Consider the following 25945-nt stretch of genomic DNA (forward strand, 5'->3'; position numbering starts at 1 on the left):
CTAGCTATTCCAATCTGTATGCACCCTGGAACAGAGAAAGTTTCTGTCTTAAGAAGTACAGTGCAGGCAGTAATAAAACATTAATGAACAGAAGCCTCCCATTACCTTCATATGATTCTGGACAGAAGCATGAGAAGCCCATAAAGGCTGGACAGCCTTTTTTATCTCATTAAACAAGATCAACTGGCAGGATCTATACTGGTGTATGTATCATAAAATATACCAATTCTTGTTTCCCATGTGGTACATAATCTAACAGAAGCTACAAAGTTAGTGCACTGAACAGTGGCACACAAGCAAGGAAACAAGCCCAAATCAGACTAACATTCTGAAGTAATTACCAGTTATATCACCATTCTCGTTTTATACACGTAATCCATTCCACAGCTTTTAAAAACTGATTTCATTTGCTTGATCAAGTCTGCAGATAGGCAATCTACAGCTTTTTGTACCAAGATAGTAATCTAAAGGTTTTTGAAACTGTTTTGCATATTAGGTTGCATTAAAAAGAAATCCTGTTGGCTTTCAATGCCTTAAAACACTACACTGAACTTCTGTGACGTTACTACCTGTAGTAACTACAAGTTTACCTGTACGATTGGCAGGCCTCGCAGACTGGGAATCAGGGGAAGTCAGACTTTGTCTCCTCCCAACTTCATCTGAAGGAGATGTTGGTAAAGATGATATTGGAGGAGTCTGAGCACGTCGTGCTGGAAGTACAGTTGTAGTAGGATAACTGGAGAACATTTGCCTTTAAGAAAGAACAACATACATTTATATTACAAAGAGCTATGATGTAAAAGGTCTAACACAAGAAATATATCAAATAAAAAGAGTGCAACTGGCAAGGCATACTTTACAGCAGTTGATTTTTGTAAGTGTAAGGCAGAAAGCATACATTGAGGTGGGCAGAAAACCCTGTCTAAACAGCTCATTCCTACCCACGTTTGCCTGGAAAGTTAAATTCTAAGCATGCACTTAAAAGAATCCCTTACAGACTAAGAGCTGTTCTAGGAATGAAAGAGAATTAAACACTCTTCCCATTTCCCCACTTTGTTCAGAACTCACCTTGAGTAACACATCAGGTGAGTATTTTACTTTCACTGTCCTGGTAATAAGATATTGTTCTGACTTCTGTCAAACCTCTAAGAACAGAGGTCAGATACATCAACAGAATTAATAAACTTAGAACAGGACTCTATTCAGTGTAAAGCAGATTTCCTTCTACATCACAAACAGCCTCTGCAGATTAATAAGGCTTATCTTGTGTGCAGTTCTGGTGTCCTCAACATAAAAAGGATATGGATCTGTTGGAACAAGTCCAGAGGAGGGCCACGAGAATTATCAGGGGACTGGAGCACCTCCCATATGAAGATCGGCTGAGAAAGTTGGGGCTGTTCAGCCTGGAGAAGAGAAGGCTGCGTGGAGACCTCATAGCAGCCTTCCAGTATCTGAAGGGGGGATATAGGGATGCTGGGGACGGACTCTTCATTAGGGACTGTAGTGGTAGGACAAGGGGTAATGGGTTAAAACTTAAACAGGGGAAGTTTAGATTGGATATAAGGAGGAAATTCTTTCCTGTTAGGGTGGTGAGGCACTGGAATAGGTTGTCCAGGGAGGTTGTGAATGCTCCATCCCCCCGGCGGTGTTCAAGGTCAGGTTGGACGAGGCCTTGGGTAATATGGTTTAGAACAAGGTGTCCCTGCCCATGGCAGGGGGGTTGGAATTTGATGATCTTAAGGTCCTTTCCAACACTAACTATTCTATGATTCTATGATCTTCCATTTCAGTATGTGAAGGTAGGATGAAACAAGATCTTAGCCTGCAGGATGTTATCTACAAACTAAGATCTACTCCAGTTTAAGAATTAATAGCTATCTGTTAAAAATACAGAACTTTATAATTTAAACTACCCAAAAAAAGCATGAGAACTGAAGGACAACGTAAGGAATTTTCTCCTTTCTTGAAGAATTCAGATGTTACATATATACACAGTGTATACTAAAAGCTTATCAGCTTTTGATTTCTAGTAATACATGTGCTACGAGGCAAAGCACCAAATTAAACTCTGTCCTCTGCAGAGGCAGTTCCTGACAGGCAATACAAATGTTAACATTTTCAAAAGACACCTATATAAACCACACAACTGGCTCCCCACACCCACAGTATCATACATACTACAAATAAAGATATCTTACCTAAGAAGACTGAGAGGCATAACACCAGGTGATTCTGAAGCTGGAACTGTTTCAGTATCAGTTACTGGAGTAGTAGCAGTGGTAGTATCCTCCAGAGAGCTGCTCATGAAAGATGTCGTGCTGGAAGCAGAAGGGCTGGTTGTAACTGGTGTTTGGGCTTGCTGAGACTGATCACCTTCTTCTACCTGTTGATCTACTTCTGCAATAGAGAAAAGGACATTACAGGAACAGTAATATCATTGTGTAGAGCAAAACAGTAGCTGTGGCTAAACTTTTATTTAAAATCCCCCCCAAAGCAAGGGGGAATTTTAAAAATGCACACCACACAAATACTGCAGCCAACAGGCCATGGACTTCTGCAGAGAAATCAGTCTGTCAGCTCTTGCTGTCATCCTACTGATACAAGGCAAACAGTAAACAAGGCTTTCCAGATGACAAAAATTAAAAGAAGTGTGACTAGCAGGTCGAAGGAGGTGATCCTGCCCCTCTGCTCTTGTGAGACCCCACTTGGGAGTGCTGTGTGTGCAGTTCTGGTGTCCTCAACATAAGAAGGACATGGAGCAACAAGTCCAGAGGAGGCCATGAGGATGATCAGGGGGTGGAGAACCTCCTGTGTGAAGATAGGCTGATAAGTTCTGGCTGTTCAACCTGGAGAAGAGAAGGCTGCGTGAAGACCTCAGAGCAGCTTCCAGTATCTGAAGGGGCCTACGGGGATGCTGGAGAGGGACTCTTCATCAGTGACTGCAGCGATAGGACAAGGGGGAATGGTTTTAAACTTAACAACAGAGGAAGTTCAGGTTAGATAGAAGGAAGAAGTTCTCTACTGTGAGGATGGTGAGTCACTGGCACAAGTTGTCCAGAGAAGTGGTAAATGCTCCATCACTGGCAGTGTTCAGTGCCAGGTTGCACAGAGCCTTGGGTGACATGGTCTAGGGTGAGGCATCAGGGGGTTGGAACTAGATAATCTTAAGGTCCTTTACAACCCAAACCATTCTGTGATTCTATGCCAGATCTTGCGATATTTAGATTTATGATTGTAACAGCTAGGATTAATGTCTTAGGCAAAAGCAAGGGAAATTTCAGATACAGAAACAAGTTTTGAATTCAGCTGTTCTGAATTCAGCTAAGTAACTGATTTTTTTAAGGTGGGGTTTTTTTGGTTGGTTTATAAGTGCTTAAGACAGTAAAGAATCCGATACCGCAGTATCTTTAGTATTTTAGATATATTTGTCTAAATGGATTAAAATGGCTCCCCTGAGGATGCAGGCTGTAATACACAAATTTTTAGGAAGAAAAGGAATTACACACATTTTCTCTTCAGTTTCTATTAGTACATTGCCAAATACCTCAGGAAAAAACAAAACCAACCCCAACCCCACAACAGATAAATATCTCAGAAAAAAATACCCAAGGGGGAAAAAACCCAAACCAAACTACCTTCCACAATCACCCCCCAGCCCCTCAAAGAAAGAAAACCCAAACAAACCTACAACTGATACAAGAGCTTTTTCTTAGAAACACAGGTTACTTGCACCCTGACCCTGCTTAGCGTCATCTGTTGCTATGACTGCATACAATCACAGTTAACATGGTATTTACATCACATACAAATCCTTCTGACAACTATATGAGGAAGTGCTCTTTTTTAAAAAGTATTAAATGCAAGTGAGAAACTCTTGTATTTGTTATTTGTATTACCATTACTATTAATTTTAATACAAATAAAAATTTAAGCATACACCTCCAAAGTTTTTAAAACATACCTTGTTTGAGTCTGCCACCAAACTGATCCTCCAGCAGCCCATGAACCACTAACTTGTAGATCATAGCTTGTGCTCGTTCTAGATCTGCCAGTCCTAGAGCTCTCTTTATTGGTGAGCGCATGACTGCGCGTTTCACCATGTGGCGCATGAGGAACTGCAGGGCAGCGCGCATCTCAACATCCTCATGAACAACCGGAGAACTTGCACAGTCAGAGTTGTGACCGTTTTCTGCCAGGACTTTTGGTATTAACAATAGTTCAGCATATTTACTACAACTAAGAAGAACGCTAAGTGACTTCATGGCACCAAGATAAAGATAAGATAGCTGCACTGCTCTGATTTCCGACTGCACAATATCATGATTTCTTGGAGTATGTTCGTGATTCTTTTTTCTTCCCTCAGCAGGTTGGTGTTGGGATTCCATACCTAGTGTTGATGGCTCTAAGGAAAAAGAAGCAATTTCATTTTCTGACTTAGAGCTCGTAGCACCATGTCCTTTGTTATCATCAGCACTTTGTCCTAATCGTGGATCTGATCCAACATCACCCTCTGTTTTCTGGTCCATTTCCCCTTTATCTTCCGATTCATGCCTGTGTTTTTTCTCATGCCTCTTGGTGCTCTGCTTTCCTGTATCTTCATGAATACCAGTCAGATAGGTAAGATCCAGCAACACCGTAGCTGTCAGCCCACGAAATCTTGCAACATCAAAAGGCAGCGGTTCACAGGGCTCCAGGTTATACAATGGAGTATCACTAGGCGACCAAAAAGTTGGGAAGCTTTAATAAAGATCAGAACAACACAGGAAAAAGCAAGTGAGGGAGAGACAGGAGGAAAGTACAGGAAATAATGTAGGCAAAGTAAGATGTAAAATATATTTAGTAAACTAAACAAACCACTTCTAAAAATTAAATGGAAAAAGGGGAAAATGAGGTTATGATCAGAAAAACAGGGAGATACGGCATCAGAGTAAAGGCAACAACGCATGCACAGGGTTTCAACAGCAAGCATTAAACCCGAGAAGCACCACAGAAACTATCAATGCTGTGCTGACAGAGGTTTCTGTAATTATTTACAAACATTTAACAGCCTCTTACTATGAAAAACCACCCTAAGCCAAATTTCATCATCATACCTGAGCTGAATTTGTGAACAGGTATAAAAGCTTACAAAGAAAACACTCCAAAACCTTTTGCACATTAAGGAAAAGCTTTGACTCCATGTTCCTGTTTAAACTATTCATCACCAGGAGCATACTACTGATAGCTTCTGATAATTTCATCTCTAATTATGCCAGGGCAGATTACATGGAGACAACAGTGACTGCTTAAAAACAGGTCAGAAGACCCAAGAGACAAACATATGTTGTCCATCTACACTCAGTGATATTTTGTTAACATTTAGGACTGTTACACTTGACTAATTTTCACTATATGTAGGATAAAAATTCAAAAGCCTAAACTTCCATATATCTTGTATTTTCTACACATCTACCAGATAAAGGACTTCTAAATGTTCCTTTTATTATCCCAAAATGTTTTCCCCTCTTATGTAAACTTCTACCTAAAAATGAAAGCAAGCTTGAGCCCTGCTTTAATTAAGGTACATTCCGAACTTAATTCAATGCATTGCCAAGAGTCTGCCTATGTTCAAGTGCTTAACTCACCTAATATTCCAAATTATTTTAAGACACTTACTTTAAGGCTATACTGTCACATGGGCATACTAGAACATTTGTATCTGGAGCTAAATTCAACAATCGGCTGCACTTCGTACATTGTTAAAGTGATGACAGCCTTTGCGGAAAGACAAACTAGGCATCACACAACGGTTCTAAGAGGTGAACTGACCTCGGTTGTGTCAGAATGTAATTGTAACTGGTGGCAAAAAAAAAATGATTATTGCTCAATTTCTCCAGAAGATGACACTTCAACTATAGCCAGAAGGAGCTTAAGAAAATTACTGAATAAACCTATTCCACATAAAATGACAGGCAATTCCTGTGAGAGCACCAAGGACCCAGAGAAGTCACTAGCTTCATTTCAGTTTCCCTCCCAGTGCCTTCCCTTTCAAGGCACATCTGCAAGATCAGTGGAAACCAGAGTATCTCCTTCCAGCCTCCCCCCCAATTTTCACCATCATCTGCAGAACAACTTCAGTGTTAATACCTAATACAGGGGCACTCTTTCAGCTCTCTAAGGCAGGTCACAGAATGAACAAACACTACTTTGAAGCTGCACTGATTTGAATACCATCATCCAAACCACCATGAAGAATAGAATCCTCCTGTTTTCTGACTTTAACCACCCCACAAGCCCCACAGAACAATTTCCAGTTCCCTAAGAAGGGAATGACAATGGAGCAGACATCAGTTCTCAACTCTGATAAACCAAATCAGGGTTCTCTTTACAATCAGGTCTGCCACTTGCACTAACCCCCAGTAAGAATCTGTGTTATTCAGAGACATAATCAAGAAGCTGTAGTAAATTAAGACAGGAATAATGTTTCAGTTAGCCAATACATACCAATTCTAAACCAAGCAATCCTTGTTTCAAATCTAGGAAAACTGGCAAGTCTGGTCACATGCTAACTCTGAAATCTAGTGGCCAAAACTAAGAAGTCTAATGATGCTTTAATCAGTGCAAACCTATCAACTTGATTTTTTATACAGAAGACATTTTATTACTAGATACCATAAAAACTTAAATGTTATATTTGTTTGTTTTAAAAAGCTAAATTTCGCAGTCTAAGCTTGAAATAGATGATCAGCATGACTAGTGTAAAATGTATGTTACTTATGAAGATTTTGAAGCACAAAACACCATTAGGCTGTGAAAAGTGTAGGAAATGAGCATACCTGATAGTAATCTCTGCTTCATCCCACTGGACCTTGGCAGATGTACTGCCTTCCTTCACTACTCCAAGCAAGGTGGCATGACGTCCAGTTTGCTTGTGTACACATCGACCTCCAACTCTAAGACCAGCATCAACTCCACCAATTACTGCTAGAACAGGCCACACTTCCACACAGAGCATCTTCAGCTGCAGTTCTGAAAGGTCAGCCAGACCATGCCTACTGTGTTTGCTTTTCTCCTCCTCTTTATTTTCCTTCTCCTCTCTCACCTCACTCTCTTCTCGACTTTGAATTGAGCGACTCTTCTTCAGCTTTTGGCCTGCTTCTTTAAGACATGTTTTGATTTTATTCAGTCTTTCCATCATTTTTTTATTGATGCAGTGTGTCCAACGGTCTGTGCGATGAAGGATACGCATGAGTTGGATAGTGGCTTCTGCCAGCACTGCAGCAACAGGACTACAGATAGGGTCACCAGGCAGCAAATCTCTAGGTGTTCCACGCATCTGCATATCACAGATCTTCACCTACATGTTTAAAGAGAACAGTTTAAAAGTTATCTTCTCAACATTCCTGAAGAAGCTCATTTTATTTAAACACGGGAGTCTCCTACTGAATACAAAAAATTACTATCACCACCTTTTTTTGCTTGGGATCCCTAGGAAATCCACCTCAACACTCATCAAAACCTGCATCCCTTCAAACTCAAGGATGCTGAAATTACAGCAGTTCATGGTTTCTCATTTAATACTACCAGGAATCCCTAACACTGCATTCGCACTGGGAATGCAATATTGTGTGTAGAATATTGCCTGTAAATCAACTACAAATAATAAAATACATTTTAACTTTACAGTAGATTGCATAAGAGAGGAATTTATGAGAAGTCTAGGTAGTGTGCAAGTAAGACAGTGTATATCATAAACCAAAACGAATTATCAGTGATGCTCTCACCACTTGCTAGCTACCATCCCTACCCTGCAAAAACCCCAACATCCATAAACCTGACACCCAGAAGAACAGACGGAAAAGGATAAACTTATGACCTCTTATTAAGTGCTAACCACAGTAAAGCAGCTAAGCCCCACAGAGCAACCTGATCACCCCCCTCAGCAGGATGAAGAGAATCAGAAGGGCAAAAGTGAGAAAACCTGTGGGTTGAGGTCAGGAAGTTTCATAAATAAAAGAAAACAAGACAAAATAAAACAAAACAAAGAAAAACAAGTGCTGCAAAATGCAATCCCTTATTACCAGGTAATGCCCAGACAGTCCCTGAGCAAGAGAAACCCCTGGCAAATTTCCCAGCAGTTTTACTGCTGTGCGTGATGTTATATTGTATGGAATATTCCTTTGATCTGTTTAAGTGAGATGATCACCTGCACTCCCTCCCAGCCTCTTGGCCACCCCAACCTGCCTGCTAGGAGGGACATGGTGAGAAACTGAGAAAGCCTTGACGCTATGTAAGCACTGCTCAGTAACAGCTAAAGCACTGTGAATTATCAACACAGCTTTGGTCATAAACCCCAAACCTTGCATCATATGGGCCGTTATGAAGAATATTGACTTGATCCTAGCACAAACCAGTACACCTATGCAGATGAACCTTTAAGTTACCTTCTCTCCTGGATTACTGCTGTAGAACATAACACAAGGGTATAACTCCGCTGCATCCACATCTTCAAAAGCTAGTTTTGGCTCCTAGTTAAAAAACAAAAACAAAAAAACCCTTAAATTTCAAACACCTTAACAAGCAAACACATGAAACGTGACAAAGTTATACTTGTATTGTAGTCTTTGTAAGTACTGAAACTGTCACTTAACTATCACACTTTGCTTCATATAAAATATCCATGCCAAATTACTGTTAAAAAAAAAAAATTATGTTAAATACCTCTCCATTTTTACCAAAGGAAATAGTCCTTGCTTCCATATCTAATACGCATGTGATGAAATCTCCTTGGGTAAAGCTGGACAGAGTCAAAGTTTGCTCTCCATTGTGGTAAAGGTTACCACTATAGGCTCTATACAGCCACATATCTGAGGTAGTGCGATGGTTAAAATCATGTACTGGCCAGCGAGAAACTCCTACACATGTTCCTTCATTGCCTCGATTCTCCTTCACAATGTAGAACTACCACGCAAAACAAAATAAGTGGGGAAAAAAGTCAAGAACAGATGTTTTAATACAACAAAGCAAATGAAAATTTACTGTACACAGATTTATGTACACTAGTTCTACTCAGAATCTTCTAAGTAAGTAAAAACTAATATGCTAAAATTATGCTCTATCTCTAAAATGACATCTTGGTGTTTAGGGTCAGTCATTTAAACACAAAATACTAGTAATCAAGACAATAAATGCATAAACAAATTGGGTTCTTTTCTGGACTCAAACCAGAAGTTGAGTTACAAGCACTAAAAGTCATATTCCAGAAATAAATAAGCTCTACTCCTCACATTAACAGTGAGTGGTATACACAGATTCAAGTTAAAACAGAAGTAAAAATGTTATGCTCAAAGACGGTACTAGCAAGGACTACAATAGTATACGTATCTATATTCCTGAAAAGATCACTCCAGAAGAAGAATTAACAGTCAGACAGGCTGATGTGTCTTTTTGCAAGAAAACAAACTGTTTCGTGAAGTTTTCTAAACAAAAAAGTCAAAATCTATGCATTTCAGCGGATAACTTTTGCAAGAGAATGCACGTTTGTGCTGACTGTGGATCTTAGGGACAAGCAACATCACCTCTACAAATGCACAAAGCACATTCACAGTACAATCTGTGTACTGAAATACCCAAATGGCTGTGCTTTAAAGCAGCCACAAACTCTTCACTTTGGGTTGAAAATCAGAATCCTAGAATGATTCAGGTTGGGAAAGACCCTTAAATCATTGAATCCAACCAGAAACCTAACACTGCCAAAATGTCATTTACTCAAGAATGCTGCCATAAGGGAAAATAACCAGGCAGCTTTTGTTTATAAATCACAGCGTATTTCCAAAATAAAAGTATGCGACCTACCTTCCACTGATAACATCCGGAAGTAACTCCAGTGGATGCTAAACCATACCCTTTACCTCCACTTCCATGAGTTAGAACCTGCCCATTTTCCACTATGCAGCACTGAGCTTTCTCAGGGTCAAAGGATACTTCTTGTATGGGAAGATTCTCATCTTCATCTTCTGACTCTCCTTGCTTCTACCAGAAACAGGACAAAACATCTGTGGTAAATGTAACCCAGTTACATTTAATAAAGAGAGAAGGTAAAATCATTGTTACCTGTAGCTTTATTTCTTGTTCTTTCTCCTTTATTTGAATTGCATGTTTAGCTTGAGCTATTGGAGTCTCCCACATGCAGTCAGACAGAAGTGAGAACAACCTTTCAACAACCTGGTATATTAGAATACAATTCAGATCATTTCAAATCCAAGACAAGGACAACAAAAACAATTACACTGCTTTACTTTCCTTCTAGGTATAAATTTCAAAATATTCAGTGCTCTTAGATAAGCAAATATCTACACTGAGCCTCACTTTATCTTAATTCTGAGCAAACCTATGAAACACTCAGAAGTTTACAGAGACTTTTTGAAGAAATAGGTGTAAAAGCTTATAACAAAATATAAAGACCTGAGCCATCTGATCATCTTCAACACCAGATTCACAAGCAGGTAATACAGCTTCTAATACATGAAGTGCAAGAAGTCTAGTCCTCAAATTGCCAACCAATGGAACTCCTAAAGATAGAACAAGATGTTAATAATCTGAAAGCGACTTCTGCGTCAGGCACACACTTACGATGCCAGCTGCATGCCACCAGTGCACAAGTCTCCCAAGTGCAACCTGCATACATCTACTGAAGTTAGTCTTAGTTACTCACTATGTAACGCGTGTTCTAACAGGACTTATATTTAGGAACTGCACTACAGAAATGCAAGTAACCACTAGGCACACTTTGGAAAGATCATACCTGACGAACACTTCTGAGAAGCAATGTTAAGAAGTACTTCTGTCCACTTTGGAGATGCCATTTTTGACTGAATTGCTTTTGAAGACACAACTCTACGCAGGAAAACAAGAAAGTCTCCCAAATGCAATTCTGCTGCATGTTGCTTTCGGAGGGCAGCTGGGAAGTTAAATTAAAAGTTTTCATTTACAACCTTATTATACAACCTTAGAAGCAGTCCTTGTTACTGGCAACAAACTGTCCTCTAAGTAAAAATACAACGATCAGTTATGACAGGATGGCTGGCTGTTAAAACTTGTTTAGATGACAGGAGCCCTCCAAGATGCTCTCTCACTTCTGCTCCTCAGCAAGACAGGAGAGAGTAAGATTAAAAACTCATGGGTAAAAATAAGGGCCAGAAGATTACTGACCAGTTACCAACATGGGCAAAACAGACTCCACTTAGAAAAGAAACTAAATGAATCTTTCCATGAAAAATAGAGTAGGAAAAAAATTAAAACACCTTCTCACACAGCTGCTGTGTGGCACTTTATACACTTTCTTAGGTGTGTTACCACAGAGGCATCACCAGTGTCACCAGCTGGCTCAGATTTAGGCAGAAGCAGGTCCGTTTTGCAGCTGGCTGAAGCTCCAAACATCAGGGCAAGCTCTTGATTTCTTCTTGCAGAAGCCACCCCTGCAGCTCCCTCCCACTACCCAAATCTTGCCACATAAATCTAACACACACAATTATTTATACATGTCCCTCTAATATAAAATGTAACCACTGGTCTCTAAGCGTGTTTTTTGCTTTATGGGGATTTTTGATACTAAACACTATACCTCCTCACATCCCTGATTCGTATTTCAAGGCAGTTTTAACAAGGAAATGCTTGCAGAAAGACCTTAGATTCTAACTTCTAATTATCTTATGAATTCATCAGCCTTTGCATTATTTATAAGGTAAGACAATCATAAGCACTATCAAAAACATATGTACACATCTAAAATCAAGCTACAAGTAAAAATTTCTTCAAACACGTATTTCCACAGAAACTCAAAATGCTTATTAAAGGACCGTAAATTAGATGAAGATACTAAGATTTCAGAAAACTTTTTGTTAGATTAAGATGACAGGGTAGGGTTAACCTTTTGCTATCCACTAGGACCACAGAAACTGCATAATACAAAGCAAATACAACCGATGCCTTAACTAAGCTATACTTATTTGCAGTTTGAAATTTAGACAATTCCTATGAACTCATTTATGGAAAGCACCACTGCCAACAACTCATTTTTCAAGGAAACCTGTATTCTCCTCCTAACTCCAAACCAGATGGAGTAATTCTTATTCTCAGCCTGTTCCTAACTGTAAATTACTTAATGCATTGTGTCGATGTAAATCTGAACTGAGCAAGAAGTTATTTGATGAATTGACTTAATCTAGCTTACAGAGTTAAAAATGACCCACCAATAGTCAAAATACAGTAAAGGGGGTGAGGGCCTCAGCATTCTGTGGTTTCTTTCATTATTATTTTCTAGTATTTCAAAATTTTAACAGCAACGATGCCAGATAATTACCTCTGAAGTCCCTCTTCTCATTCTCCCCACTGGAATCTGCCTTTTTTGATTCTCCATCTTCCTCACCTTCCTCTTCTCCAAAGGAAGCCATAAGCATCACACCAGCTTGTGATAACAAGTTCTTCAGCTGACTGCATAATAAATCCAGCAAAGACTGGACCACTTTTGGGCTCAGTTTGTCAGCATAGGTTCTATACACACCCACAAAAAAAAAAAAAGAAAGGTAAAACAAAGAGTATTTCAGAGCTGACCCAAGGAACAAGAACATAAATACAAAACTGCAAACGCAGAGCCAGTGACAACTGGGTCTACCACAGCACTAACTCTAATTCATTCTATTACAGCAGGCTACTTTCCCTCATCCTCCACCATATGCTTGGCACATTATTCTTATTTGAACCCTGGTTTTAAGACACTTTAAAACTGTCTAATCTTCAGAATCAAGGGACACATTTCCAGTACATCCTAGGGGAAAAAACAGTTTACTCAGTTAACCATGATCAGATTGCAGCTTCCAGAGATGGGGTTAGGGTTTGTGGGTTTGGGTTGGTTTGGGGTTTTTTGTGTATGTTATTGGGCATTTTTTACATAACAGATTTGGCAGGTAAACACAATTTGTTGTATGAACACTGAAATGAAGATGCATGTACAAGATAACAAATAATACTCTTGTTCCAAGTAGAAATTACTTTCTCTACTGCTTTTTTCTTTACTAGGTTAAACTAAATATTTAAGTGTTGACAGGAATTTGAATGTTGTTCTGTGGTCTGGCAGATGTCAGTATTCCTCAGAAGAACATTGTATATTCTGAAAAGAGGCACAATGTACTGCTCTAAAGAACTCCCACCACACCATCAGCACTGCTTTTACAGAAATGACTTTTATACAGCAACTTAAAGAATCATCATATCATCTGACTAGATATAGATACAGAGACAAATGAGCAAAATGGGGAATATGAGAATACAGTGTTTATAGTGCATAAGGTTCCAACTATTTTGGTCCAAAACTCCTCATTTTTTAAAAGTATTTATCAGTTTTATGTGCACCTTTCTTATAAAGAATGTGACTACTCTTTTCTTCCCCCACTTCACCTATATACCTCTGAACATTTATTGCCCTAAAGAAAGCTCACACAAAAGACAAGTTATTTTTAAAGGATACTGGAACGCTTAACAATTAAGTTTTCCAAATGAAAGGGAGCATCCGACACTTACCCCGTGGTGATAGCGAGGATCTGAAGCAGTCTTGTACTGGCTACTTTCAAAGCTGTGCTGAGCTGAGAAATACCAGTTTTGGGCAGCAGCTGCAGTGGTTGTCCTAGCATGGTGTCTGTGCCACACAACTGTGATAGCACATTCAGCAGACCAGTGGAAATGGCCAAGGAGACATCAACAGGCTGATAGTGGACGCTTAGAGCAAAGACTGTTACCAACAGAAGACGCTGCTGTGCTTCTAAGATTAAAATAAAGTTGCCTTAATTAATAAGCTGTTTACAGTAATAGTAGGACAGAGCAACATCGATTATTTTTTAATAAAATTTAATGAAATAATTTATCAAGGAAAAGGTTAGCATTCTTTGCCTGTCACTGTAAGGTAGTCTTTCTGATGTACCCTTGTAGCTCCTTTTAAGGCAATGCAACCTCTATGTCAAGGTTGTCCAAGGAAGAATATGATGCAGAACTAGTTTGTGATGTAAATGTTCTGAGGATATATCTCAAACCAGAATCTTCTCTCTAGGATAATGATACCTGGGTGAAATGCTTCATTTTTCACTTCTACCTAAAGCGGATTCTCATGAAATTTCTTGGTGAAACAACAAAACAATTCAGATAAGAATGCCCATTAAGGCTCTACCAACAATTACAGAACTCTCTTCTGTACAGAAGCTCTCAGCCAGTACATGTACAAAGGCACAAGGAGGAGCAGAGTTCCAGTTACCCCTTAAGGACAGAAAAGCACACCACAGTATCTGGGTATAGAAGGACAGGGAAAAGAGCTTTCAGAACAGGCAAAATGCCCTGCTTTTTGGTTTTGGATTTAAAGTTTACTTGAAGGAAAAAAGACTGGAGAGTTGATCTCCTCAGGAAACTGCTTATCCCTGAAAAACCTAAAAATCACTTGGAAGTGCCAAAGACACAGGTGACTGTAGAAGACTGAGGTACGTGAACAGAAAGGCTGACAACACTTAAAAGTCTTAAAATAAAAAGGCCAAACACTTGAAGAAAATTACAACAGAGGAAAGTTAAAAAGCTTCTCTCCCAGGAAAAGTTGTCAGTCAGACATGTCAGTGAGTTCTGGGCACTAATATCAAAGTCTGCTTTGTTAAACTGTTGCATTGTATATTAAATACTTTGCAAAACTGGTTTTTACTTACCTATGTGATGCTTATTAGCTTGCAGAGCTCTTTCTAATGTAGCAGATAACTGCTGGTAAATTTTGTGCACAGCCACCTGGATTTCAATTTGAATACTTCTTTTGGCTGCTCTGATACCATCCTGGGTCAAACAAATTAGAATAAGAATTGATACATTATAATCACACAGTTATTGAAATAGCAGAAATTACTGAAGTACTTACCTGGTAGTGATGCAATCTTACACTCTCTCCTTTGGCGCCTGCATGTCCTACAGTGCCCAAACCAAAGCAGCCAGCAAGAAACTGTAGTCTAACAGAAGTAAGCAATGAAGAAGACTGAAATCCTGGTACTTGACGACTTCCCATTAAAGGCACGCTGCCTTTTTCTTCCATCCCTGACAGAAGCACTAAAATTTGATGAAGTGCCTCCAGACGAAGCTAAAAATAAAGGCAGACAAAAGGCAGTATTAAGTAAATAGCAAATATCCTTAGAAATTAGGTCATCTCCAGCTGTAAGGGAGAATGAATTGAGGCAGCTGTTTTCTCACTGACTTATTTTTTTTAGTTTCATTTCAGAGTTTATTTACATTAAGTTCCCAGTTCCAGTTAAGATATTTTAACTGAGAGAGTGTCCTTAAATGGACAGAATTTGGACTGTGATTTAAAAGAAACCATAAAAGGAGCATAATTTATGAAGAATAAGAAAAGATGTTAAACTGAAACTTACCTCAGCCCTCAACTGCTGCTGCTCCATTGCAATTATTGATGCTTGTGGACTGGTGGACATACTTTCCTCTGGTTCCTTAAATCCTGGAGAGTTTCCCACATCGCCACTTACAAAGCTGACAACATTTTCAATCAAAGTATGTACTCCAAGGGATCTTGAGAGATCAAAATCAGACTCAACAAATGAGTAGGAGGATGTGTATAACCACTCTCTGCTGTGTTTTAGTCGGACCCATGAGTCACTTAAAGGTTCCACTTGACTGTGTATCACTCCTAAAGATACATATAATGAAGGCTCATAAATTCCAAATCACCAGGTAACACATTTTGACAGCAGACTGAACTGCTACAGGTGGGAAATGAATATTCATATTAATTATACCATGCATTAAGCAACTCTGAGCAAACCACTTGATTTAAATTTACAGCAATTTCCCTGCAGGAAAGGCTGTATTTAATTATGTTAAGCAGTATTGCAACGCGCTGCCAAGTGAGAAAACAAAAAGATAAAAGCCACTCAAACTGCTCAGCTTAAAGCTAGAACACTGAATAAAAATGCTTTGCAGCTAAATGACAAAAGAGTAAAGAAAAAAAAAAAGATCTGTTACAACAGAAACTGTGTACTTGGGCTACTTATTTTAAAGTCTAACCGTAAACCAAGAGAATTCTTTGGTTTTGATCAAGCCACTATAAGATTTAATGATTTTGAAAAGGTATCTTATTCTGGATGAAGTATTTACATAATTCATGGTGGCAAAAGGGAACAGAGAAATTTTATTTTAAGCTAACAGAGAACATTAGTACTCAAGATAAATAGATATATGTATCATTAATACCACCTGCAGCGTGTATTAGATCTATAGCTGTCATCTGGCAATTTCACAGGTCTATCTCGAAGTATTATTACATCTGCATGTCATTATGCTATTGGAAATGTTACCATCACTAATAAATATACTGCTTCAGATGAGCATCCGTCATCAATCTGAAGCACTGGAACTTACTTAGCACCATATATTTGATCTCATTTCCGGAAGAGTTTTGCTACAACTCTCTCCCTGGCACAAATGAGTGCAATGCCACTAAAGTTATACCTTCATCAGCAGTTAAATGATATGCATCGGTTAAATGTATGTATCAACACAGAAGTTGGTATTCTATTACTTTTGTAAATGGTGTTAGCTGATTTGGAGCTATGCAAGGCATTGCAAGAGGGCAGACCCTGCTCAAAAGAACCTTCCAGCTGTACAGACCTATGTGGAAACCTATTGCATGTTTAAATTCACTCTGAAATTTAGTCTGAATTATCTTTAAATAAGCTACATAAAATTTTTAAGTATTCATCTCTCTTGTGCACATGCTACAGGTACCAATTAGAGAATTATGTCCTCTTCACCATACTTGTACAAATTGCCATTTACATCTCAGTTCTTAACACCTGTCTGCAGGGCATAGACCTCAAACACTATTTATCATCTCTGTTTCCAGGAAAAAGTCACGCAACTTCAGAAGAATTCATCTGCTGAAAGGCTGCTTTCATCGCTGAGGTTGAGCTCCAGTGCTACTAGCTTCAGGACCAACTTTAAACACTGCCTACACCTGCAGCAGCTCTGTAAGCAGCTGCTCATGGGAACAACGAAAGGCAGACACATAGGACAACTCTCCTTGCAACCATTCCTGACCATTCCTTTCCTGAGGTAAAGGCAAACCAGTAATATTCTGCCAACCAACCTGCAGGTCACAATTTGCACCTTCACCCAACTTACAAATTCAGAATACAGTGAAAGCTTGCTTTTCTTTTGTAAATTAGGCAGTTAATCTCCACAGCCAAAAAAATTGTCAGGTGTGTGAACTGTGGAAACCTGTTCACATCCCATTTCCTTTTCTGTAAATCATATTTGTGTTCATTTGTATGGTATTCCTCACACTGGCTACTAAAAGGGTTGCAATGGCTTCAGAAAACCATCACAATACTTAGGTCATATTAGGATTTTGACAGAAATATACACACAGAGGTTTATTCTGAAAAATGCAACAATTAAGATTAAACACTACTTTTTGAAGTGCAGTCTCATTTCCTAATTTCCACTGGTTTATGTAGCACAGCAATATATTACCTGGTTTACAGAGAACACCCTGCACTGTGATGTTTTACTATGAAAGAATTTCAAGAAGTACTGTTACTCAATTTTACAGTTTATACATGTTGACAATACTAAAAACAAAGGTAAAGACAGATACCACTTTACCCTAATTTTAATATTAATTCTATTATTTGCTTTAAAGTTATTAAAAACTATGTTATAGGCTAAAGTAGGAGGTGAGAAACATAAGGTAAATAGGACAGACTAGAATAAGGGGGTGGTAAAATACTCATTTTAATGTAAATGGAGTTTCCTGACATATGCACAGTGTACAGAGCCCAGTGGAAAGGATAAATGAAGCCTCAGATTACCTACAGGAAGTATAGCTAAATCACTACCAAGTCCACGAAATGTTGCCTATGTAGCAACAACTATTCCAAAAGCCTCCTTAAGCCCTACAGTCTTTCAATAGCAAGGGAGTTTAAAGCATATCAGTTACAGAACATCGGAAGAAAATTTAGTTTTAACAGTCAAATCTTTTAAGTAAAAAACCCCACCAAGTATTAAATAGAAACCTTCTTTCTCATACTTGAAAAAAAGATGAGATCTCAGCTAATCATTTCAACATGAAATGTAAGATTGTAAGTACAATTTAAAATTGTTTCAAATTAGCAGAATAGTCCAACAATTCTGAAATATGCAAATCAAGAAAAGTTATAACTAAACGTATAGAGTTTAAAAACAAACACATCAGAAGTCAAAGGAGTAAACTTCAGAATTAAAAACAATTAAGAATTAGGGCACACAAATCTAAAAGGAATTTATTTTTCCTTGAAGATGTTAAATATCAATAGAAGAATCAGAAGTACGATTGTATATTAAAGCTTAGCATGTTTCTGTATAATATCAATTACACAGAACTGACTGCAGCTTAGCACTTCCATAAGCCTCTAAAATCACATGAACAGTTGCACATAAGAATAAACTTGAAGCTTACAGTGAAAAAAAACAGAAAAGAAAGGAAAACAGGTGTACTTGTCCTTATAAGCCAGCTTGTAACAATGAGTTTTCTAAATGAATGTGGCACAGCTGCAACGCACACTTTGGAAAACATAAAATATGTAGGGAAGCTATAGAGACAAAAATATAAACATGCCATCAGTTACTTGCTTGAAGCTCTTCTTTTTTCTGGGGCTCAACTGGCCAAAAAGGAGTAAATACACTACACCACACAAGAATCAGAAGACAAAAGCAGACATTTGAAACAGAAGGCAACATAGTCATAAAATCTCTTTTTCAGAATGACTTAAGACTTAAAAGATCAGACTCATCTCAATCAATACAAACATAACAAGCAGCAAAGCTTTGGGGAAAAAATATTTACTCTTGAATTTGTACAGCCAAGGTAACAGACTTCCAAATTCTCCACCTTTTTTTCAGAGAAGAAAAAAATATATTTGCATATATCCCTCTTAACACAGTTCTATGCATCCACCAAGACGTGTTTATGTCCCTTACTCAAACACCATCTTTCAATTTCAAAATGCAGAACTCATTTTATTACAGGTACACAAAATTACTTCAATTTAATTTGGATTTCATTCAAGTTGCTGCTTTTTCCAGAGTTGCCCAGCTGCGTTAGTGAAGTACTACAGTACACACAAGCATGCTGAAATTCACCAATATAACTTTTACGTGAAGTAAGACACACCAAGACTGGAGGACTCTCTGTAACTATGCTTATGACTGCTCTGCTAAATACACATTCTTTACTGTTAAGTCTCTAATGCAGCGTACAGTAGCCCGCAGGTACTGTACAGGACAGGTATAACATTTTGAAGCACACTGGATCTGCCAAATTGAAGAAGATTAACCTAAGAAACAAAAAATGCCCCAAAATGGCTTAGATATGAGGGGAAAATAACAACGTACTCATCACCCCTTATGGCAAAAGTATTGAAAATACTTCTTTTCACAGGAATGGAAGGAAAAGTTTGCTAATTCATGAATAACAAAATATTAGCAAGGAACAAGTTACCCACAGGTCCTCAAGCTGAAGCAGGAATACTAGAGTCATACTTCTGACCAGATACAATAACCGAAGTAAAATGCAATTAATGAATGAACTGAGTGGCTAAGATGTTAACTGAGCAAAAAGATAAGGCTTTCTATATTGCTATTTATGAATAGGAAAAATGTCTGTACCATAAAAATTAGACTATAATCCCTAGTGAGATTCATTTATTAAGGAAATATGATCTGAATTTTGAATAATAAGTTGCTGTATTCAACAAACAAATTCTAAAAGAAGCCAATCCATTGCAGAGGGAATTACTCTCTTGCCTGTCACAAAGGAACCACTCGCCAATACCCTATACACACTATTATTATGACAACTTCGCAAGGATCAAATACTGTGCAGAGTTTAGCTGAGGACAAATTAACCCTGCAGAACCTCAGGACAGCTTCAGAAGATAACTAGGATTCACAAAACAATACATTTCACAACAAATCAAAGACCTTAAATAGCACCAAGCTGAACAGCTCATCCACTTGATCACACAGATCTTTGTAGATTTCTTCCTGACCTTGACATAAGTATCAGGAATGCTTCCCTGTAAATGCACCCTGCATTCACTGGCTGAGTCTGATACAAGGTGTCAGCCAAAACTGTGAGGTATATCACACAGCACAAGTAGAATAGTTTGCATTATTATGTGCTGACTAACTTCCAGTTGCCAAGACCAGACCAAAAAAAAATCTGCAAGTACTATTGGACACCAAATAAAACCCCTAGGACCAGAAAACAGGTATCTGTACATGTCTCAATGTTCAGTTTGCAAATGAGCTACATGACCTTTATAGGTTCTGGACAACTTCATTTACCTCTGTTTCTCCTCAGTGAAAGGTGAGGAGAATCACCATCTGCACATCTGGTGCAGAATCTTTTTTTGTAATACGAAGCTTCTATAAGTTAGTTGGTTGATAAAGGCTGTTCTTGCATTATTCTTGATTTCCTGGAGCCCATGACCAAAACAACCTTATAAGTCTAACCAACAGTTCCGTAACGTATCTTTGATCTAACACACAATGATTTCCTGGATTACTTTTAGGATATAGAGGAAAACACAGAGATAGCTCTATGTCAGATTAATATCAAAGCTAAAAATGGAGGCTTCAAAGAATACACTGCAGACCAGAGTCCTGACAGAGGCTATCGCATCTTCTAACACTGAGAATGCCAACACACGTCCTGCTGTCAGAGAATGAACAGCTCTAGTATATTTCTTTACTTGTGCATGGCCAAGGGATTCCTGTCCACATCATTAACAAATAGAAGTGCAATGGGTGCTGCCACTGATGGTTTGCTTTATAATTCCAAAAGACTTTAAAAAAAGAAAGCAGCTTCTCAGTACTCTGCTTAAGGATGAAGGCTATTAAACTAGAACTCTTAGGTTACCTAACAGTATTAAGGCTTCTTGCAATTAAGGCATATCATAACTCAACCTAAAGCCTCTTACCAAAATTTTTACAGATACAATAGATCCAAGTCATGATTCTAGCAAAGACTCTGCATCATCCAGCATGAAGTGACACTTTCTGGTCTCTGTGTGAACAAACATTCTTTGCCTCCTACACTGCCTTCTGTGAAGAAGTTCATTGAGATGCCCCACAACGCAGCACAACAAAAAGCAGTACAAAAGCTAAAAATCTGATCTGTATTGCAGCAACAGAAGAAGCACTTGCTTGGTTCTGTGGATGTGCTGCTGCTGAAGGGATGCAAAAACCAGAAGAAGTATTTTCTGGATATGAGTTTTCTATGTTCAAGCACATTTTATGCTAAAAAATATTCATTGTTAACACAAGAGTAGAGTGTTCCACTTGAACTTCCCTGGCAATTTGTCCTTCCTGAAGTCATGTAAGTGAAAACAGAATGAAAAGTTCCACATTCTTCACCTAACTTCACCTCACAGAAATCCTCACTTGCTTCAAAAGAGCACTGGAATTCTAGAAACTAGAATAAATAGTTACAACCTAGGAAATACTATAACCAAGCCACAAAGCAACAGAATTTAGCACAACAAGCAGTGGGTACTAGTTATATAAAATGTTCTTTTTAAACAGTTTTAACATCCTGATTGCCATTATTTACTGTATTTCACTGCAAACATATTTTACCTTAAGAAATACTAACATATTTATCGGGTCAATAATCGCTAGGTAAACAGTAAAACCTACCCCTCTTTCTGTGTGATGAAGCCAAATCCAAATCAACATTTCGTCTTCCACTCTAGATTAAAAGATGAATAAAAGGCTTATTTCTTTAGGTGAACATATGTGGTGCACAATATTTGAGTATTTAAAATGCATCCCTTGCCCATGAAAATGAGAAAGCTATCATTTCCACTAGTTTTATTACCGCTATTACTTTCTCTCAAAAACTGGTGTTATTAGAAGATAAAGTGCTTAAACAGAGAACTAAACAAATGTGTACGATGTACTTCCCATCTAAATATTATATTGACAATCTCTAAGTACATAATGCTAGTTTACTTACCAGTGAATAACCTTCCTCATCTGATTCTGGCTGAGACAAATCAGATTCACTTCTTGACTTAATCAGTCTGTAGCTTGAGTTTGCATGGATCGAGCGACTTTCAGCAGTAAGACTTTCACTTCTGCTTTATGTACACACATGCACACACACAGAGAAAGAGAATACCGGCATTAGGCAAAAAGGAGAGCTGATAGTCAAATTTAGCCGGTACCACAGTTTTATTTGGGAGTAGACTATCACAAAACATCACAAGAGCCCACCAAAGATGAGAAAAGTGGTCTGATGGCTTCAGTTATTATGCTTATAAAGTGCGTTAGTAAACTGTTATTTCTTAACACCCTTACAGGTCAACTGAACAAATGACAACCTCAAACGACTCATCATTCAAGTGCTTTGTTAAGTGTTACATACAGTATACAGAAATACTTCTGAGAAGAGAGGGCAAGAAAACAGAGACAAAGTAAGTGGGTGAAGAAGCACTGAACTTGTTAAAAACCCACCCCCAAAGCACATCCTAAAGTTGATATGCTGGAAATGAAAGCCACCCTGACAACAGAGGCAACCACCCATGCTTTAGATTTCCAAAAAGAAGCAAACATAATATGAGTACTGAATATATACAATCTCCCTCTGAACTCCCCCTTAGTATCTTGATTTAACGTATCAGAGCAGAGTTTCTGTACACTAGAATTTTAAGTAAACTCAAGAGTTGACTAGTAGCATCAGGTACACAATTCCTCTATTATATCCTAATACACAAGGACCTCTAGAATAAATGTTTAAATGGGTCCAGTTTAGAATAAAACTGTGTTATCAAGAATATCTCAGGTTAGGAAAACTAAAATACATTATGTAGTACTTATACTATTCAAATTATATACTTCTCCAATTTAATGTGCTGTCTGGCTTGATTCTGTTATTTTCCTATACCTAAGAACAGTGTCAATATCAATGCACACCAATATGTTAGGAATATTTATGAGAATTATCACAAATGACATGTTTCATAAACAGGCTTTGAAACTATTGCTTTTAAACATATCCTACAAATGTCTTTTGGACACTATTATATAGGGCATTGCTAAAGTTCAAGAAAATACAAATAGTGAAATAAAAAATCTAAACACACAATCTTACAAAAAATTTTTTCCAATTACCTCAGATTATCTGTATACCTGATGATTTGGATTTCAGTACTAAAGCCCAGCTTCAAAAAGTCAATATGGTCCACACAGACTAAAACTCTTACTAAGATTTAGTTAATGTAGACACAGTAAATTGAGCAAAATCACTATTCTCAACAAAAGCACACCACTGCTCTAGGCAAAAAAATCCTTTAAAAATGTCTGAGAATCCTCAGAGGAAAACCAAGGTTACTTAATCAATGATAAAGGAAGCAGAGAAGAGTTAAATATTCTAAGCATTCATGAAACCCCACCTTGTCATGAGTCCAATCCCCTCAGAAGCAGTAGAGGAAGGCTGCTGTAACTGTCCATCCTCCCTTCGTTTCTGGATCTCCTCAATAACAGGGCTCACTCCTAAGATTAACAAGGCACATCTGTGGATCACAGAGTTGCATGCAGCCGTATACACATCTTGACCTTCTGTTAGATCAGTGCTGATTCTCCGTTCCTGCTGAGACTGAGGAGGTGGATCATCAAGCCTAGTCCCTGTCCCAGTGTTCATTCTATCTCGATCCCGACTCCGAGCTACTTCACGGGCTGATAGGAAACATTGAAATATTTCTGTAACATGCAACACAAAAAGAAGGTCTTAATTTCTAGACATTAATTTTCTAGAAGCTATACAGAATGAAATACTCATCTACATCTTGGTCCCAAAACTGCCCCACTACAAAGAAAAATGAACATATTTCCAACAGCAAAATAATACATTATTAGCACAAAGAAGTCAGGCAAACAGACTAAATGAAGCATTTACACAATGTTAAGTTTAAATGAAGAGGACAAAGCAGTTTGACAGAACACTAAATGCTCTTTCAGTGTCTTACTGCAACCCACCTCCTGTTCTGACAGTATCAAAGAGATTATTTAATGTTTGCCTTTTAGCAGACATATATAAAGTAACTCTTCTGCACATGTGTATTCCAGACACCAGCATATCTCTAATTCAATACTGAAACAGGCTCAGGCTTTTGTAAGTTTTGTTCAGTACAATGAATTTCCCATCAAAATTCTTGGCCTTCACGCTGCTTAATTCTGCTGTTGTCTAAGGTGTCAGATTCTTTTAAAGAAGTTGCGTGAGAGATCACATTATTGACTAAAGACCAAAAACTCTCCCGACTCAAACGTTTTAATTTGAAAGATTCGGATGCCCTTTGGCAGGGCAAAGGTAAACTTAAACATTTCCTGCTTATAAGTTAGAAGCAGCAAGGCATCGAGGACACAAACTGAACTCTGCATGACAGCATGAGCTTTCCCTTAGGACCTCCAGTAAAAGAGCCATTATGTTCCTACTTATGTGTGCATGGAAGACTACTGTCTGGATGTTTCTCGATACATTTCCTTTATTGTGCTCAGAAACCATATCCAAGCATGATCTGAGAATACTAACATTTGCCCAGGATAACTGCAGAGCAAGCAGCAAAAGCATATTGCATCAACTGAACATGTGTGCAGCTTCTAAACCCACACATCCTATGGTAATTTTCAAACACTAACATGACTTCAGTCTCTGAGAACACCAGGGTAACAACAGGAAAAACAACTGTGTGTGGCTGGATGTTGCTTCACTAACATTGGAAAAATTAAGGATTAAGTGTCCCACTGACTGATTACAAGCCCAAGTCAGTCTAACAGCAGTTTGCAAAGTTCACCTTTTTCAAGCTAGCTTCTGAATTAAACAAGTTTCTTAGAAAACCCATGAGAAACCATTGCAAATAATGTTACAAATACCAAATTTTCACTAGAACATCCACTGTTTCAATAGATTTAGGAAGAGACATTCAAAGATACGAGTGAATTCCAACTCAGTCAGCCCACTGTTACCAACAGTGCTTTTGTTTCCAAACTTCAGAAAAATATAAAACTTCAAAGCTTATTACATACAAGAACAACCCATACAAATAACAAAATTCTGTATCTGAATACTGATATAAGCTCAGAGATCTACTGAACAGACATTTATAGAAAACAATATGACACTTACTAGCCTTGTAGACAGTGCTGGTATATGGCAGATACCCTGAGAATTGCCCATAAAGGCAGTCCACTTGCCTAGTATTCACAATCCCTTGTATCAAGAGACAACTCCAACCCAATAAAGGCACTACATCATTTTTTAAAGCCCAAATTCTCTTGGTGTTTATGCAGACAAATCTTTTATCATCTTTCAAATACTTTCTCTGTTTTATCTTGGAGAGGGAAGTATACTGTCCTTCCAAAGCAGATCACATTATTGGCACACGTGACTAGTACTTACTACCAGCTGTCATAACTTCATGTTCTCTTTCCTCCTCTTCGTCTTCCTGTTCTGGGTGTCCTTCTTCTCTGTCACGTTCTGCCTGCTCCTCCATTTCTGCTTCCTCATCAATTGTACGAGTAAAAGAATGTTCTTGAGTATCAACATCAGCAGATTCTTGGTTATCTAGCATCTTGATTAAAGAAAATAAAATGAAATTAATTCTCACCAATATAAAAGATTATCATACAAGAAAGGACAGTCACTTAATAATCTTTTATCTTATCAAAAATATAGCTTTGATACTGTGTGAAATAAACAACAAAGCTGTTTACATTCAAGGCTTTACATGCAGAAATAGCAAAATTTAACTTTTTTAGTAACTGTTACTCAGATTATCTGAAGAAAAATGTCTCTTTGCAATGCTTACTAGGCTCTGCTGTCAAACTTTGACACTTC

The 25945-nt window shown here is 38.2% G+C and overlaps 1 protein-coding gene across 8 annotated transcripts in view; it reads right to left on the minus strand.

Moving 5' to 3' along the window:
- Positions 1–25945, minus strand: part of HERC1 (HECT and RLD domain containing E3 ubiquitin protein ligase family member 1) — a 115863-nt gene that overhangs the window by 31792 nt on the left and 58126 nt on the right. For 6 of the 8 annotated variants that reach the window (XM_061347634.1, XM_061347637.1, XM_061347636.1 and 3 more), the window contains exons 22-40: positions 25508–25679; positions 23505–23811; positions 22067–22187; positions 21748–21799; positions 15426–15697; positions 14921–15136; positions 14718–14838; positions 13558–13795; positions 12341–12531; positions 10784–10939; positions 10444–10550; positions 10093–10203; positions 9835–10011; positions 8701–8940; positions 8424–8507; positions 6816–7336; positions 3962–4737; positions 2199–2397; positions 591–751 (exon numbers count right to left, since the gene is read on the minus strand). In XM_061347634.1, the coding sequence (XP_061203618.1) occupies positions 591–751; positions 2199–2397; positions 3962–4737; positions 6816–7336; positions 8424–8507; positions 8701–8940; positions 9835–10011; positions 10093–10203; positions 10444–10550; positions 10784–10939; positions 12341–12531; positions 13558–13795; positions 14718–14838; positions 14921–15136; positions 15426–15697; positions 21748–21799; positions 22067–22187; positions 23505–23811; positions 25508–25679 (4222 nt within the window). The remainder of the gene's footprint in view (positions 1–590; positions 752–2198; positions 2398–3961; positions 4738–6815; positions 7337–8423; positions 8508–8700; positions 8941–9834; positions 10012–10092; positions 10204–10443; positions 10551–10783; positions 10940–12340; positions 12532–13557; positions 13796–14717; positions 14839–14920; positions 15137–15425; positions 15698–21747; positions 21800–22066; positions 22188–23504; positions 23812–25507; positions 25680–25945) is intronic. The other 2 variants (XM_061347639.1, XM_061347638.1) reach the window with 2 other exon arrangements.

The sequence above is a fragment of the Neopsephotus bourkii genome, unplaced genomic scaffold (genome assembly GCF_033783945.1).
Source record: "Neopsephotus bourkii isolate Nb327-2 ecotype Australia unplaced genomic scaffold, CSIRO-AGI_Nbou_v1 NB_318, whole genome shotgun sequence".
NCBI classification, from domain to species: domain Eukaryota; kingdom Metazoa; phylum Chordata; class Aves; order Psittaciformes; family Psittacidae; genus Neopsephotus; species Neopsephotus bourkii.